At 41.9% G+C, this 16,150-nt stretch overlaps 1 protein-coding gene across 1 annotated transcript in view; it reads left to right on the top strand.

Annotated features, from left to right (window-relative positions):
* ADAMTS2 (ADAM metallopeptidase with thrombospondin type 1 motif 2) overlaps nucleotides 1–16,150 on the top strand; it is a 177,181-nt gene that overhangs the window by 139,541 nt on the left and 21,490 nt on the right. The window contains exons 8-12 of the mRNA XM_035338437.1: nucleotides 1,131–1,274; nucleotides 3,161–3,293; nucleotides 4,698–4,811; nucleotides 11,952–12,097; nucleotides 13,646–13,821. Coding sequence (XP_035194328.1) covers nucleotides 1,131–1,274; nucleotides 3,161–3,293; nucleotides 4,698–4,811; nucleotides 11,952–12,097; nucleotides 13,646–13,821 — 713 coding nt within the window. The remainder of the gene's footprint in view (nucleotides 1–1,130; nucleotides 1,275–3,160; nucleotides 3,294–4,697; nucleotides 4,812–11,951; nucleotides 12,098–13,645; nucleotides 13,822–16,150) is intronic.

The following is a 16,150-nucleotide window of genomic DNA, read 5'->3' on the forward strand; positions in this document are numbered from 1 at the left end:
TGTCAGAGCTTTGGTTTCTCCCAGAGCATTTTTAGTTTCTCTGTCTGCAGAGGACACCCACTGATTTCTGATTTTCTATTTGGTAGAACACCACTTCCCAGAAGGCTTTTTCTGAACAGTTTCAATCTATTATATTTTCCCTCAGAAAGCCTGCAGGTCCTTTTCTGTCTGTTGTATCAGAAATTATTGCGGGCTTTAAATGAAAAAATTGCCAAAGTTTATTGAATCTCACTATAAATGTATCTTAATTAGACAGGGACATAGAATTGATACCCAGATGGTATTTGATGCCAGAATTTTTGAATTAGGATTATAAAGAGTACACAGTGAGCTTTAGAAGAGAGACCTCTGAAGATTGTTTGTAATCTCTGAAATCACATTCAGCCCCAATCTGTTAACTCAGTTCCAGTTTTGGACAGATAGTGCCCATAATAGTCAAACAGTGAACATGGAAAAAAACAATGTAAGATCCTAGCAAAGGGAAGAAGAAAATACATTCATTAGAAAGCTGTTTGTTTGTTTGTTTGTTTGTTTTTTAATATCTGTAACTTGGGGTAATTTTCTTGAAGGCACCCAGCACTTTCCAGGCTATTTCACATATAAACAATGTGGAATTGCTAGTGGGCAGTAGCAGCAGCTAGTCTAAACTAGCTTGCAGTGTGGCTTTTTTCCCCACTTGGCTACAATTGCAGATTACTTCAAATTAAGCAAATAAGCTTGTTTGTTTGTTAAGTTGGAGAAACTTCTGAATAGCTCCAGGTAGGGAGTATAAATGAATTTATTTTAATGCCCCTGAAGGGTATACTAGCTTCTTAATCCACAAATTGATTCACTTACCCCTAGTTGTTCACAAATGTTGATGTGCACACAAGTCCAAAAAAGGGAATTTTTAGTCTATTTTGAAAATGGTTGAAGGGGGTCAGTGCTTCTGTGTGGGCTACAGGCTAGCTCTTTCACTTCAGTGTCACCATCTCTTATATCTAATGACTTTGCTCTTGTGGGCAAGGTATTGTGGGCAATGTAAGAACCTGGCTGCATCAACTACCTATGACCTTTGGGATGTGAAACCATTTGGTCACTGAGAGTTTGTCTGCAATGTAACTGTACTTGTTCTCTCCTGTGCGGGACAGTTTAGGCATGGAGCATGATGGCCAAGGAAACAGATGCGGGGATGAAGTCCGCCTGGGGAGCATCATGGCCCCCCTTGTGCAAGCTGCATTTCATCGCTTCCACTGGTCTCGCTGCAGCCAGCAAGAGCTGAATCGATACCTCCAGTGAGTAGCTGTAAAACAGTCTCTCTCCTGATTAAGAAGCATCTAAAAACAATTCTACATTTAGCATTTAGGTTTTACCCTTTTATTAGTTACTCAAATGGGGTTGAATAAAACAAAGAAATTCGCCCCTACCCTACTGGGAAACAGATGCCTTCCCATGAATTGCAAAAAATAATAATGCAAGTTCTCAATTAGTTTCATTTTCTGAATGTTGATAGTATGTATGCTGTCCTCTCAGAGGGAGACACTGACACTAATATCCTAACTTTCCTTCACCCTTCACGTAACCCCTAGCTGGTTCGTATCTTAGAGATACCAAGTATGGCTCCAGGAGCCATGGGTTGCTTACGGTATCTGTCAATGATAAGATGGTGCTAATTAAAGATGAAATTCTGCCCTTTTTAATTGCTTAGAGGTTTCCTTGGCTTTAATAGATACCTAAAAAAAGAAAATGATTCTAGAATTAATTTTTCAGGGGGCTCTTTTCCTTTAAATATCCTAAAAGAAAAAGCTATTTTATTTTCCAGTCCTTTTAACAGCTTCGTACACTTCCCTTGCCTTCTCTTTGGAACCGACCCTTCAGTCCCTAGAATTGCACCCAAGTTCTCTGATAAACTCTGATGTTTTTGATCCTGTTTTTGCTTCTTATCAAAAAGATCTTCCCCTTTTTGTTGTGTGCAAGATACATGGAAAACCTAGGGGAAAACTATTAGGACACTCAGCAAAAACTGAAAACAAGTAGGAGAAAATGCAGCAAAATGCACAAAGTCAGTCTTTTTGTCAATATTTCTATTATCTTAGATAATTTAGGTATGGTAATAAAGCAGAGAAGTGTGAGAGATGTGTGATTGTTTCAATTAGCAAGATCCTTTAGAGCATTATCCATTAAATAAAAATCATCTGGCCTAGACGGCTGCTTTATATTCTTTTAAGTACAGTTATTTTTAAGTGTCTTATAACAAAGCAGAATGATGGCTTGCTTTGAAGTAAATCTAACCTCAAAATTCTGCTTCCAGCTATTGGTATCTTCAAGGCAGCCTGAATGATTGCCAGAATAGACTTGGGTATGGTGTCCTCATGTCTGTTAAGTAAATTGGAGACATTTCAGAGATACTGCCTGCCATGTTGGTCTTGTGAATTAACCAGTGATTATACCATCTTAACCATTCAATGATATTCTCATCAGTCCTCTGTTCTCCATGCACCTTAGTCAGATACGATTCTAATGCATCCCAAGCTATCCTCACCATTTAGGAAAATCTCCCACATTCATCCATTTTCCAAATCTCTCATTTCATTCCATGGGAAGGAAACCTTGTACAGATTACGGATGATGGGTTATTTCTTCTGACCGCTATCAGGAGAAACAGAGGGAGAAATCCTGAGCATTTAATAGAGGCTGAAAAGTGCACATGCTTATAAGTGAGTTGCTGCTTCTCGGCAAGGGACAGGAGTATTGCAAGCTTAGGAGTATTCTTGGGTGGTTACCCTGGCTTCTGCTTCTAAAACTTCACTTGAAAAGCAGTTGCAGGTAGTAAGGAATTCCACAAATGGAAAATTAATTAAGCATTCTTTTCTTCTTGGTCTCATGTGGATTGTTCCTTTGATTCCTTTCTCACAGGGAACCTGGAAACTGATAGAAATTTATCTGCAAGCTAAATGGAAATTAAAATGGAAAGGCTTAAGAAAAAATATATAGAATCTGTTAAAGATGGATACAACATGATAAAGTTTATGTGAGCATAATTGCAATATTAACCGCTCTTCACAACCAATGTCTGAGAAATCGTAGGCTCTGTTTTGTTTGGAACAAGGAGCCACTGAAACCACAAATTCTGTGCAAGTCTCACAGCCCCATCTGTTACTGTAATTTTTGCTTGTTGCAGTTCCTACGATTGTCTGCGCGATGATCCCTTCGAACATGACTGGCCTTCCCTTCCACAGCTGCCAGGAATTCACTACTCCATGAATGAGCAGTGCCGTTTTGATTTTGGTTTGGGCTACATGATGTGCACAGCTGTGAGTACTTAAGTTCAGCTTCTGCTATTTCTCATCCAGGAGTGTTTTAAGTGTCTCTGAAATGCTCTTATTAGGGTCAGTGTAGTGAAGCCCACAAAGAAAGATGCTGTGCCCACTTAGCTGTAAGCAAGAAATAGCAACTTGATGTTGACAAATATTTTAAGAATCTCTGTTGTTTGTTTGTTTTTTAAAACTGAATTTACAGAAATGAGTATGCTGTAGTTTCATAAATAGCTTTAGACTTCAAGCAAACAAGCTTGCTGTATTATTGAGCCTCCTATTGCTGGCAGCTACTTATTTTTTTACAAAACTCCCACCCAGATGAGAAGGAGATGGATTTGGTGTCACATCTTGTAGTGCTTATGTGGGGCAGCATGCTTTTATGTTCCAGTTTTGTGGAAAGCATGATGTATTTTGATGCCTAGCATGTGGAAGTGTGACAGCCAGTAGAACAACTTGCAAGGGCTTCTGATGACATGGTTGGCTCTGTTGTACTGGGAACACAAGGGAGTAAGTCTAAATGTAAAGCAAAACAAGAACTGGTGCAATTCGCAGTGGCTTGGCCTCAGGAAGGACAGCCCTCTGTACTGGGGCTGCCTCCCACCTCCATCTCCTCAAGCGGGACAACAATACGAAATGCAAAGAGGTGTTTTCAGCTGGTGTGGCAGCTGCTAACACATATTTCTGCTTTGATTCCCATCAGCAGGACTACGTGTGCTGCATAGTGTCTCCAGATAATGGATAAAAACCTTTTAAGCATCAGCTGTAGAATTGTATCTTGACATAATTCCCAGTGCTTCTGCCTTGGAAGAATGTCCCTGCTAAAGAGGGTCTTAGAGCTGTTCTCTGGAGTCTGGGAGCCTGAGAGGCCAGATAAACAGCTTATTGCATTGTGTGACGGGTGGTTCTCATTCTCTCCAATACAAGCACTTGAGTTGTAGGTAAAATGATGAATTACTCACTGCATCAGGGTCCTGAGGTCAGATTTCCACCCTCCTAAGAGGAGCAGCTTGCTTCCCTCTCTTATGAGTACTCAAGTGTTCTTTGTTTTGTTTGTCAGGTGAAGTGGTACCATTTGGAGAAAGTGTAGGAAAAGGCAGTGGGCCTTGTCATCCAGGGGCACTGGTTTCCCCCTTGCCCGGTCTGCCTTTGGTCACTCGCATAAAGCTATTTTTGCCCAGCATAATTCCCTCAAATTCAGGCAAGATGTCACTTCAGAGTCTCTGATGATTTTGCAAGAAAGTTCAGACATATTCAATCCACAAAGTTCCTCAAGAATCAGTGAGAACAGCTGGGACTTCAGAGCTGGAAAAGGAAAAACCCCACTGTGCTGCAGCTTCTATTGGAGTTTCAAGTCAGAGCTCTGTCAAAGCATCATCTGCTCTGATTTTTCTTCTGTTTCAGTTCCGTACGTTTGATCCCTGCAAGCAGCTGTGGTGTAGCCACCCCGAGAACCCCTACTTCTGCAAAACAAAGAAAGGGCCTCCGCTGGACGGGACCATGTGTGCACCAGGAAAGGTGGGAGCGGGTGCTGTGTGCCGGCACGCTTGTGCATGTTCAAGTCTGTGTCTTTGTGTGCAGCCTGGGATGTTCTTCATAATATCAAGGGCAGAAATGGCAGGATTTCTCTTCCTGATTCATATCTAGAAATGCGTGAAACAGATGACTGGAGAATGTAATGGGGAAGGCCTAAAGGGAAAACCTCATGGCTTTTCTTTGTTCCCCTCATAAAGCTTCAGGGAGGGTCTAGCTGTGAGCTGCATTCTAACTCGCAAGTTCCCAAGTCCCATTTAGGCCAAAGATACAATGCAGTCAGTTTAACAACAGAAAAACCGATCTCAGGATTTGAAAGCAGCTGAGGTGTAAAGCAAGCTCCTGGATGCAAATAAGGAGGCAGGGCTGGTGTGTCCTGCATGGCAGCTGCCTGACCATCGAACCCAGTCCTCAGGCAAGTCATGGCACTGTCTGCACATCTCTGGATTGCCCTTGGCTTCTTGCCAAGCCACTATGGAGTTAAAACTGGGGACATTTTCACTTGCCCATGACAAGCATGTGGTTGGGGACGGGAAGGAAGGTTGTGTTTGTATCAGTGTAGTGACGCCAACTGGCCTGCATGGTGCTGAGGGGGCTGAGAGCAGTAAGGTTGTGAAGATCACAGCCAAACTAAGGCTGCATGCAGTGCCTGCCCCAAGGGAAAGGATGGATGTGGGAGTTGAGTGCCAGCTGGAGAGAGCTGACATGACAGCAGAGAGGGACTAGGAGGAAATGCAGATTTGCGGAGGTGGATTTGCTAGCTTGATGAGAGACAAGGGAGAGATGAAGAACTGTGAAGGGAAGGAGCAAAGTGGCAAGGGCTCAGACAGCTCAGACCCCTCAGCCATCACACTGGACCTGCTCCACGTCTTAGTTACCCTCTAAGGAGGTCACACTGTGCTCACAGCAGGTCTGAACTCCAAGACCTTTGAAGTCTGCGGAAAAGTCTGACTTCACTGGGCTTTGGATGTGGTGTTTGAGGGGGAGAGGAAGATGTCGCTACTTGGAAGGATGTTTTGTAAAACCCAATGGATGACATCATTTCTGTGATAAATGAACCGTATTAGCAGCTGCTGTTGTGGTTTTAAATGCCTTTTTTATGAAAACATAATTTAATGCTAAATTTTTTCCGTAGCAAGCCATGCTCTGTATAAGCCACTCCCTTTTGGTTTTCTCTTCTTTAGATTATTTATGTCATAACAGCTTTGCTGTTTGTTTGAAAATATATATATTTTCAAATTACAGTACACAATCTTAGGCAGTTTCCTTGGATTCACCTCAGACATTTTTCTGTATATTGATTCTCTATTAAATATGCTCATGAAACCCCCAGAAAAATACAATTGTGTTCCAGTTTGTTACTTCACTTACTTCCCCAAGCCATTCGTTCATTTTAGCATTTGAACAGAAGTGAGAATAAAAAAAGAACTTGTAACCACACAGTTAACAATCAGTCCAGTGCTTCCATTATAAACAGTTTGTCAGGATATTATGCAACTCAGCTGTAAAAATTTTCTCTGGACTGGAACTTAGGATCCAAGGCTTCAGCTAACTGCACAGACAGCCAGGTTTCTAGTTCAGTGGCGATGCAGGAGAGTATGTGCACATTCTGAAGTTTCAGTAGATGATAGGACTATAACTGTTTTATTCCCAGAGGAGCTGTCCCAGTTTTTTTTGATAAATAAACTTATTGCAGCCTTCCAGCAGAACCTGAGAAAATGCTATAAAATGAAAACCGTTTTGTTAGATAAGGCTCAATAGACTGAGTGATTATGCAAGCGTTACAACTGACTTCGTGTTTCTGGGCTCAGCGTTTGACCGGTGTATTTATTAGGGGTTGCTGGTTTTTTAATACAAGCACATCAGATCAGTCCTTTTCCACCTTTTCATTTCCTTTTCATCCCTGCCTTTGATTTGGCCTTTCTCTCTTCGCTGTCTTCACCAATTGGGTTAATACCAGAGACTTTTAACTGAAAGAACTGTAAAATGTGTATATTGCCCGAAGTTGGGACTTAATGTGGCAATTTCCACTAAGATACATTTCCCAAGATATCTCAGCATGCGGAAGAGGAAAATAACTTCAAACTCCATCCACTTTTTTTTTTTTTTCCCTTGGAATAATGCCAGAAAAGAAAGGAACAGAAATGTAAGCAATTAAAGATGTTGATTCAAAAAGATCCATTTGTTTCCCACTTCAGAGACATGCAGTTTTCATGATTTCATACCACTAATTCCCATCACCTATTTAAAGCTCAGACCCATCAAAACAGTGCTGATGTGTCAAAGAAACATCCTGGCTTTGCAGTGGCTGAGGGGGCCAAATGCCAGAAGTGAAAGCGATGGTCGGGAGACTACAAGGGCAGATGGTGCGGAGATATTTTCCCCTAAGCCTGGTGTTCAGATAACTGATAACTGCTCTCTTCACTTCGCCAAACTTAGCAGATGCTATCAAGGAGGACCTACTCCAGCTGCCTCCTTCCTCACCGAAGATCAAGGGGCAAGAACACCTATTGCAGTCTCTAGATTTGTAGCTCATTTTCTGCAGCCACGCTGATAAGTGCCATGTCTCTGCATGCGCAGCCTGTGTCTTGGACCAAGACACTGCGATTTAGAAATGGAAGGGGTAGCGAGCTTTGTAGTGCTGTATGTGTGTGTGCATCTATGCGTGTATGCATACATACAGATGTGTATGTAAGGAATTGTATGTAAATATTTGTAAGCTCTCCTGTACGTGTTTATTTGAAATAAGTTGTTAAAAGAATGAGGCTCTGCCATTTGAAAAATCTTGTTAATGCCTCCTTGTGCAAATGGAGACAGTGAACAACCAGATACATTATGGTAATTGGCAACAAACTAGTAGTTTGCTGGGTTTAGTGACAGAAAAATAAAATACTTTCTCGGGGCTTCCCAGCTAGTGAAGAAAACTACTATTTTTATAGAATCTCAAAGGAAATAAAATATTTTATGTTGCTCCCAACCCAATTTTTAAAACTAGATTGAGTTTTCAATAGCAAGAGGAAAGACTGTATTGATTTTCTGAAGCTTCAATGAGGCAGCAACTTCCACTTACTTCTGTGTCTGAATGGTCACATCAGCTTCCACAAAATATCTCCAGTGTGTAGAGTTAAGCACGCGGATGGCTGGAGTCTTCATGTGAAGTCAAAGATGCTCCATAAATCGCCATTGTAAAACATGCAGGCAAGAGATAATTATGCAAAGCTTAACTGCACAACATTCTGCAGATTAAAATAACAAAACAAACACATATGCTTTCAGCTAATGATTTATTTACTCGTATACAATTCTGTCAGCTCCACCGTTAGGCTCAGGCTTTGGAAGTCAGGCAACCTTCAGAAATATATCATCAGTTTTTTGCTCTTCCTTTTTTTTAAGCTATTACTCTTCTGGGGAGACATTTGTATCAGCTGAAGCAGCTAACTGCTTTCCACAAGACAGAAGCAAAAAAGAAAGTCATTCATGCAAGGAGAGGGCATGCTAGAGTCCCTCTGCTTGCTATAGTGACAAACACAAAGGTTTGCACTGCCTGACGCTCCTTTATTTCTTTTCATGGAGAGACGTAAGAACCCGCTATCTTCCCGTGCCAACCGAGCTGATGTTGCTCTTGAATTTGGCACGTGTGCCAAGGATCCAAGACGAACCTAGCAGGTACTCTCTGCACTTGCCCCGTGTTGCTGAGATGAGCTGAGTAGAACTTGGAAGTATTTTTGGCCTGTCAGGAAGGGAAAAGAATGATTAAATATTGACATAAAAAGATATTATTGAGAAGAAAAATGGAGGTAGAAAAAAGGGTTTCCGAAAACACTAATGTGTACTCAAAGCAATCCAGATAATTTCCCACTGAGAAAGCTGACCTCAGCTCCTCTCGGAGACAGGAGACAGATGGGTAAGTGTATGCTGTGTTAGTCACCACAGAAACAGTAAGAATATTTGATTCTCCACTGAAGAAACTTTTACTGGCTCAGGGTACATTGCAGTGTTACAGCTTTCAGTTTATCCCTTGCAACTAATTATTCTCAAACAGATGGAGCGGAGAGGGCCAGCCTGCATGTGATGGGAAATACAAATAAATAAATAGCCCTCTCCTGAAACGATCTCAGCAGAGCAGGGATAGCTGACAGCCCCCAGCCACGGTGAGGACACAGGGCTCCCTGGCAGATAGCTGGGCTAGGAGGCAGACAGAAGGGTTGCCAGTTGCAGCCTGGTATAAAATAAGCAGAGATACCGAAGGAAAATCTGCAAGTCTTTTCTTGAAAAATTAACTTGCAGATGTGTTAAGCCCACAGGAACACACAGGCTCTTTTTTTGGCCCCCACAGCAGTTGTTTCAAAGAACTGCTGAAAACAGCAGTGGAATGTTTTACTGAAAGAGATTTAAGCTTCCTCTCCTGGAAATTGCACTTGTTTTGGACTGTCCTGCATGCCAGAAAAACAGGCAAGACTACAAGAAATCATCTTCTCTTCCACTAAGAAAACAATTTGCATTTACCCAATTTTTTTCACATTACAAAAAAAAAATAAATGCTTTAATATGCTTCAGGGTTTGAATGAAAACCCCTGTTTATGAAGGGAATGGTGGTTGAAACTGGCTCATTTCCAGCTCATTATGTAGTTAATGGAGTAGCAATAGGAAGGGGCAGCTGTAGCTTCCTTTATTACACTGGAGATTGCTTTTTTTTTTTTTTTTTTGAGTTTTACCTCCTCATGCTTTTTCTTGCATAGGTCTGCAAAGTTTAAGACTTGTGAATCATTTTATTTTATGTAGGCTCCTTTCTTATAATCCACAAGCAAAAAGGCAGAGCTGGTGATGACTCATTGTACACAAATGCGTGTCTCCTCGTAGCTCTGCCTCAGCTTCCCGACAATCGGCGTAGGACCGGCTTCAACAGTCAAACTCCGTGCTGCTCTTTTCTTTGCACAGCAAAGTCAATAACACTTTTCCACATTTGCCTTCCAGTTCAGGAACGAGTCACAGTGTCAGAAAGGTGGTTTATTAGAGGCTGGTGCAAACCCACATCCCCTGTTCCTGGCTAAAACAGGGAAAGAGATTGGAAAACACAACATCACATGCCTCTCCTTCTCCTCTCCTCTGCTGAGGAGATCCAAGTGCTGGATCCTGGAGCATCACACAGTGAGCACATGCTACGTGGCTCTTGAAACAGATTCAGTGATTCCTGGGGAACTTACACCTGAAGGGTGCAGCACCCCGATAAAAAGATGTTTAAACAAGCAGGGCTCAGGAGCCATCACATCTCATCTTCCCAGCACCATTGAAATCCGTGCTGCCAGGCTGCTGTATTGCCAGCTTCCCCTGCATCCCTCCGAGTGGTCCCATTTCCACACAGGGCCAGACGATTCAGTGTTTGCTCAAATAAACCTCTGCAGAGCCATAAGTAAACAGTCCCTGAAGGATGCTGTACTGAACTTCAAAACTCAAAAAAGCAACGGTCGTGTTAGCGTTTTGCATTTCTTTCATGCTTTGCTGAATTATCTCTTGTTCTGTCAAACAGCTAAGAAAAATCTGCCCATTACATCTCCGGAGGAGGATTGTTGTAATTGGCTTTGTGGTAACTTGCCTACTTCATAGGTTTTGACTTTGAATATTTGAAGTCATGAGAAATAACAAATAGTTGAAACCAAATTTCTACTCTGTTCTCTAGTCCTTGTCCAACCAAATCAGTAACAAAATAAATTACATGAATAAAGAGCGAGTCATTGAGCAGATTAGCAAATCAGTAAGCTGTGTCTTGTCACCATTTTACTAATGACTCTCTTTTTAAATTCAGCATTATTAATGATTATCCATCCCTTTTAAATTTGTCTTCCAGATCACTAATCGCTCCATGCTTAAGGACGCTCTCCTGTTATATATCTTCTGATTTTGTTTTTGCTGGCAGCGTGCATTTAACCATATGCTCAGCTTGCGCTGCCTGCCAAATTCCTGAATTCCAGGGCTTGTTAAGCTGTGTAAAATGTTGTTGTTGACTTGAATGTTAAGGAAAGTAAGTGACTGATTGCACTTGTTGTTGTAGCCATCTGTGCGCGTGAGCCAGAGCCCTTATCCCGACAGTAACCGTTAGCACAGACAGACTGCGACAGTCTCATGCAAAGTCGTTTGTTGTGCTGGAAATATTTTCTAGCACCCGCACTTCATCAGCAGACTTTTATGTAAGCAGAAATAATACCAGAAAGGGCCAGAAGCTGTGATCTTTGAGAAGAATTCATCCTGACTCGAGCTAAGAAAAACTTCCTTGATTAGGGACTGGAGAAATTGGTCGAAAGGCGATGGCAGGTTTCTTTAATGAGAGGAGGCAGTAGAGAGGATATTGGTATTGAAGCTAGAAAGGCTTTTAAAGAAATGTGTGAGCACCTTATGGGTGTGGGGAATTTAGCAAATTTCATGTTTTAGCCTCTTTAGAATGACTGTATTAAACATCAGGTAAGAGAAAAGAGAAAGCCTCACAGGTTGGGGGTAAATGCTCCAAAATGGGGCTGTCCAGGGCTGTTTTCTGACAAAGGCTTCCTGGTATTTTGGTCAGTTTTACTGGGATCTCATGGGAGACTGCAAGAGTTCTTTATTTAATATCATTAATGTCTAAAATGGGAGTTGGCTTTAATTTCATGCCACTTAACTGACCACATTTATTGCAGGCACGTGTATGCAGAGTTACAGGAGTTACTGGGAAAGGCTGTGCTGCAGGATGTGCTCTTGCCATCGCTGCATGCAATAGCAGCAGTAAAATTTTACCTTTAGCCTCCAAGATCTGCGACTCTTCCATCTCTGCTAAATGAATCTCTATCAGTTAATGTTGAAATCACTGCTGCAGACACGTGATGAAGGCATGTAATGCTGAGAGCAGTTTAACTAACATGCTAGGCTTTACTCCTGCTAGTATATATAGGCATACTTAGCATGTGTAAGTTTGTAAAATTTGAGGGAATTTGGGATCATGAGCACAATATGGCAATGAGTTTCATTGCTTTCTCCTGGAGAGGTGAAAAAAATCCATTATTTTTGCCTAAAATGAAGTTCGTTGTACCACAGCTTCTCCTGTGATATGCTTTAATCACCAAATCCTTCCATCCCCTGTCCAATTTTCTCTTTCAGCATTGCTTTAAAGGTCACTGCATCTGGCTGACACCAGACATCTTGAAACAGGATGGACACTGGGGGGCATGGAGTAAGTTCGGCTCTTGTTCTCGCACCTGTGGCACAGGGGTGAAGTACAGGACACGGCAATGTGACAATCCACAGTAAGTTCACCTACACCCACATGTTTTTCTAATGTGGAATAAATGAATGGTGAGGATCCTTGCTAAATTGCTAGTACAACAATACAGTAAAGCACGCTGTGTGGTACTTGTTAGATTTTCTTCTTTTGGCCCTTTAGCAAGTCATGAATCATCTTTATTTCTCAGTGTATCCATCTACTAAGCTGGTTATACCATTACAAGGATCTTGGAAGTGCTGTTATATTATTGCATAAAGCCTAAGTAAAACTTGAGAGCCCTTTATATGTCTTATTCTAACATGTCAGTATGAAATAATGGCAATGATTTGCTGGATTTTTTTTTAATTAATTAATTTTTTTTATTTTTGTTTAATCCACCTTTTTGGATATTTCAACAAGAAAGTATTACAAGATGAAATAGGCTGACATTTTCAAACTGCGTTCATTTCAAGTTGGAACAAGGCTCCAGAGATCAGAACCTTCCCCAAAGTTAATCTTAATAATATTGAATTGGTTTGCTTTGATAACATACATACGGATCATCTAGATGATGTAGAATGACTTAATTTCAGTAACACTGGAACTATGACATATTTAATATAGATACATGTGTACAACTGCTATTAAACATACAATTATTGCTATATCATAAAATATCAAGATCAAGACAGCAAGAAGTGAAACAATATTCAGGATTAAATGATTTTACAGGAGAATTTTTGAACATTTTCAGACAGGATAAAGTGATTGAAATTGACTTTAGTGTTGAAAGTAATCTTAATTATGATCAAAAATCAAACCAAAAAAACAACAGCTCAGTTTTGACAACGAAGCTGCGTTTTCTGTTGGAAATGTTCTGTTAAGGAAAAATGTACCAGATCTAATTTAAGCCTTTATTACACTGGCAACATGAAAGTGACCTTTATAATTGCAGACTCAGTTTTAGTTGTAAAACCTCTTTTTGTGTAGGAAAGGCTAGTGTACTATTTGAAGTGTTTTCTGTGTTCCCTGGAAGAGGGTGCAAATCCAGATATGACTTGAGCTCCGTGTTGCTAGATAACAGAGTACCAGCCTGGGCTGCATGGCTGTCTGGTGGATACAGCACTCATCTGGGCTCCGTTTCTGGATTTGCTGCTGGCTTAGGGATGAATGTGAATGAGTCGCTTCAGCTGCTTGTGCTTTCCTTTCCTGGGCCACAGCAAGAAAATGGGTTGTCTTGCTTATTTCAAGTGCTTGAAGGCTCTACTTGCAGAAATTGCTCTGTGAGAGCTAAAGAGCAACAGCGGGTTTTTAAATGATTGCTTCTTTTATCCCAGATGTGATGATGTATACAGACAGAAATCTTTCCAGTGGTCTCCCAGACTGTTTCAACAGAAACAAATACCAGAGCAATCATTAAACTAGATCATGTACTGATAAAAATAGGGGAAGGAAGTATCCAAAATATACCACTGGCTTTGTCAAGTTCTTGTTGACATGACAAAGAATTAAATTGTGTCTCAGAGGATTTGGTAGATGCTCCGTTCAGGCATTAATGGCGAAACTAACCATTGCTTTCCTTCCTCTGCAGTCCAGCCAACGGAGGCCGTACGTGCGTGGGGCCAAGCTACGAGTTCCAGCTCTGCAACACTCAGGATTGCCCTAAGGACTTTGAAGACTTCAGAGAGGAGCAGTGCAGGCAGTGGGATCCTTACTTTGAGTATCAGAACACGAAGCACCACTGGCTCCCCTATGAACATGTTGATGGTGAGCAGTCCCTCTTCTTGTCTTAAATGTGACTCAGTGAGGGCAGTGCCAGGCCTAGAGCTGGGTGCTAATAGGGCCATTGGCATTGCCATTGCCATTGGCATGGAAAGCCAAGTTTCATAGAATGATAGAATCATTTAGGCTGTAAAAGACCTTCATGACCATCAAGTCCAAACATTAACTTGCTCTACCAAGTCCCATCACTAAACCATGTCCTTTGGTGCCACATCTGCGCATCTCTTAAATAAATTCCAGGGATGAGGACTCCACCACTTCCCTGGGCAGCCCGTTTCAATGCTTGACCACCCTCTCCATGGAGAAATTCTTCCTAATACCCAACCTAAACCTCCCCTTTTTTCAGAAAGCCTTGGACCCTGCTCCCCAGTAACTGCTCTTAAACTGAGTTATCCTGAGATAAAAGGGAAGAGCCATGCCTGGAGGTGTGTGTGTCTTGCAAGGGTCTGTACTGGGAGGAGAGCTGCTGACCACAAGCAGCAGTCTTCTGGGAAAGGAAGTGAACAGGGAGTTGACAAAATTTGCCAGGGGTACAAAATTATTCAGGCTAATAAAAATACAAAGGCACGCTGTGAAAACTGAGGAAGGACCTTACAATATTAAGTGACTGAATGTCGCAAATAAAGTGTGGCATTGATAAATGCCAGCAGCAGGCTGGGGGATGAAAAATAGTAAGCGTGTAGATGTGCATGGATTTATACACAAGATGGACTCTGAAGAGAAAGGTCTGGGGGTTGTGGGTAGCTTTAGCAGAACCTAAGCTCAGTGCTCAGTGCCTGTTAAGAGAGGGGCAGAGAGCACTGATCTGCCTCCGTATGACTCCACGGTGGTGCATGCATTTTAAATACTCTGCTGATGTAGCTCAGGCTGTCCCTGTCTCACTGCTGCCCACTGCTAAAAAAAAACAGCAGTTGAAGTAGAAGAGGCCCAAAGAAAGCAAGCACAAGCTGTAACTTCTGAATAGGGAGAGTTTAGATAAACTAGGATTTTTCACCCTGAAAAGAAAGTGATGGTTTAGACTAAGAAGATAAAGTTACAGAATTGTGAGTGGCACGAAGAAGCTGCACACAGAACAATTACACTCTGTTTCTCATAACACAAGCCTGGGAACATCAAATAAAATTATCAGGTGGCAGATTTTAAACAAATAAGAGGAAGTGCTTTTCCACACGGCATACAATTAAAGTGGAATTCATTGCCATGGGATGTTGCAGATGCCAGGAGTTTTAAAACTGATTTAGGGAAATTTCTGAGAGGTTTTTAATCCATCAAGAACTATTAAGCACCAAGATCCAGCCATGACTTAGGAATCCCTGAGCTGCAGTGTACAACAACCTTGGAGAGTACACTAAGGAAAGTATCAATTTTGGTTTTGTCTTAAATCTTCCTGCAAATGCTGTTGGGCACTGTTGGAGGCCACGTACTGGGTTGGATGGGAGCTGGGTGAGAACCAGCGCGATTGTTCTGGTGTTCCAGCATCTTGGCAGAGATGCTCAGAACAAAAATGTTCATTTCACTGTTAACTTTTCTGCTTTAACTGACAACAAAAGTGCAGCTAATTGGTTTTGGGGCATGAAGACTGTTGCCACGCTGTTGCCGTGTTGTGTTGAAAAATGTACTCTTAAAAACCAAAAAGGCAGATGGCAATGATTCTCCGCTTGTTTGACAAGCAGTGCAGGCTGCTCGCTGCTTTTAAACCTGGTCACTTTGTGTGAATGACAGGTCTTCCAGGCCAGGCCTGGCATGGCAAGAGATGGGTGGCAGGTACCTGGGTGTCTGCGCTGTGCTCAGCCAGGAACAGGTCTGCGGCAGGGAAAGGGTCACATTGGGTGACTCCTTTCGCATTCCAGATAGAGGATGCTGCCAGAAGTTAACAGCAAATTGTTTGTAATTAATTTGTCTGGCTTTTTTTCCTAAACAGTTCTCAAGGTTCCCTCATTCCTTTCATGCCATCTTGTGCAATCTGGGATTTTCAGAGCTCAGATACAGCCTCATGGCTCAGTTTCATGAAATTGCTTTGCTGGCACAGGGAGAGGGGAGGAACGCTGTGGCCCAGAGACCTTTGCTTCTGCTTAGACCTTTACTTAGCCTTTGGAGCCGTCTGCTGCAAAGACCACCGAAACTAATCAGACATTTTCTATTAAATTCAATGGCTTCTGGGTCAGAAACCAGCTCAGTGATGTCTGAGGATTGATCACTGGCCACTGCTGGTTTTCCACATGGCTGTGGTATAAATTGCAGCCCCCCTTTGTGAGAATTACGTTTACCTCTGTGGCGTTATTAAAGGGAACAGCTTTTTTTCGTGAAGAAAGGC

Source organism: Oxyura jamaicensis, chromosome 13, assembly GCF_011077185.1.
Source record: "Oxyura jamaicensis isolate SHBP4307 breed ruddy duck chromosome 13, BPBGC_Ojam_1.0, whole genome shotgun sequence".
Lineage (NCBI taxonomy): Eukaryota > Metazoa > Chordata > Aves > Anseriformes > Anatidae > Oxyura > Oxyura jamaicensis.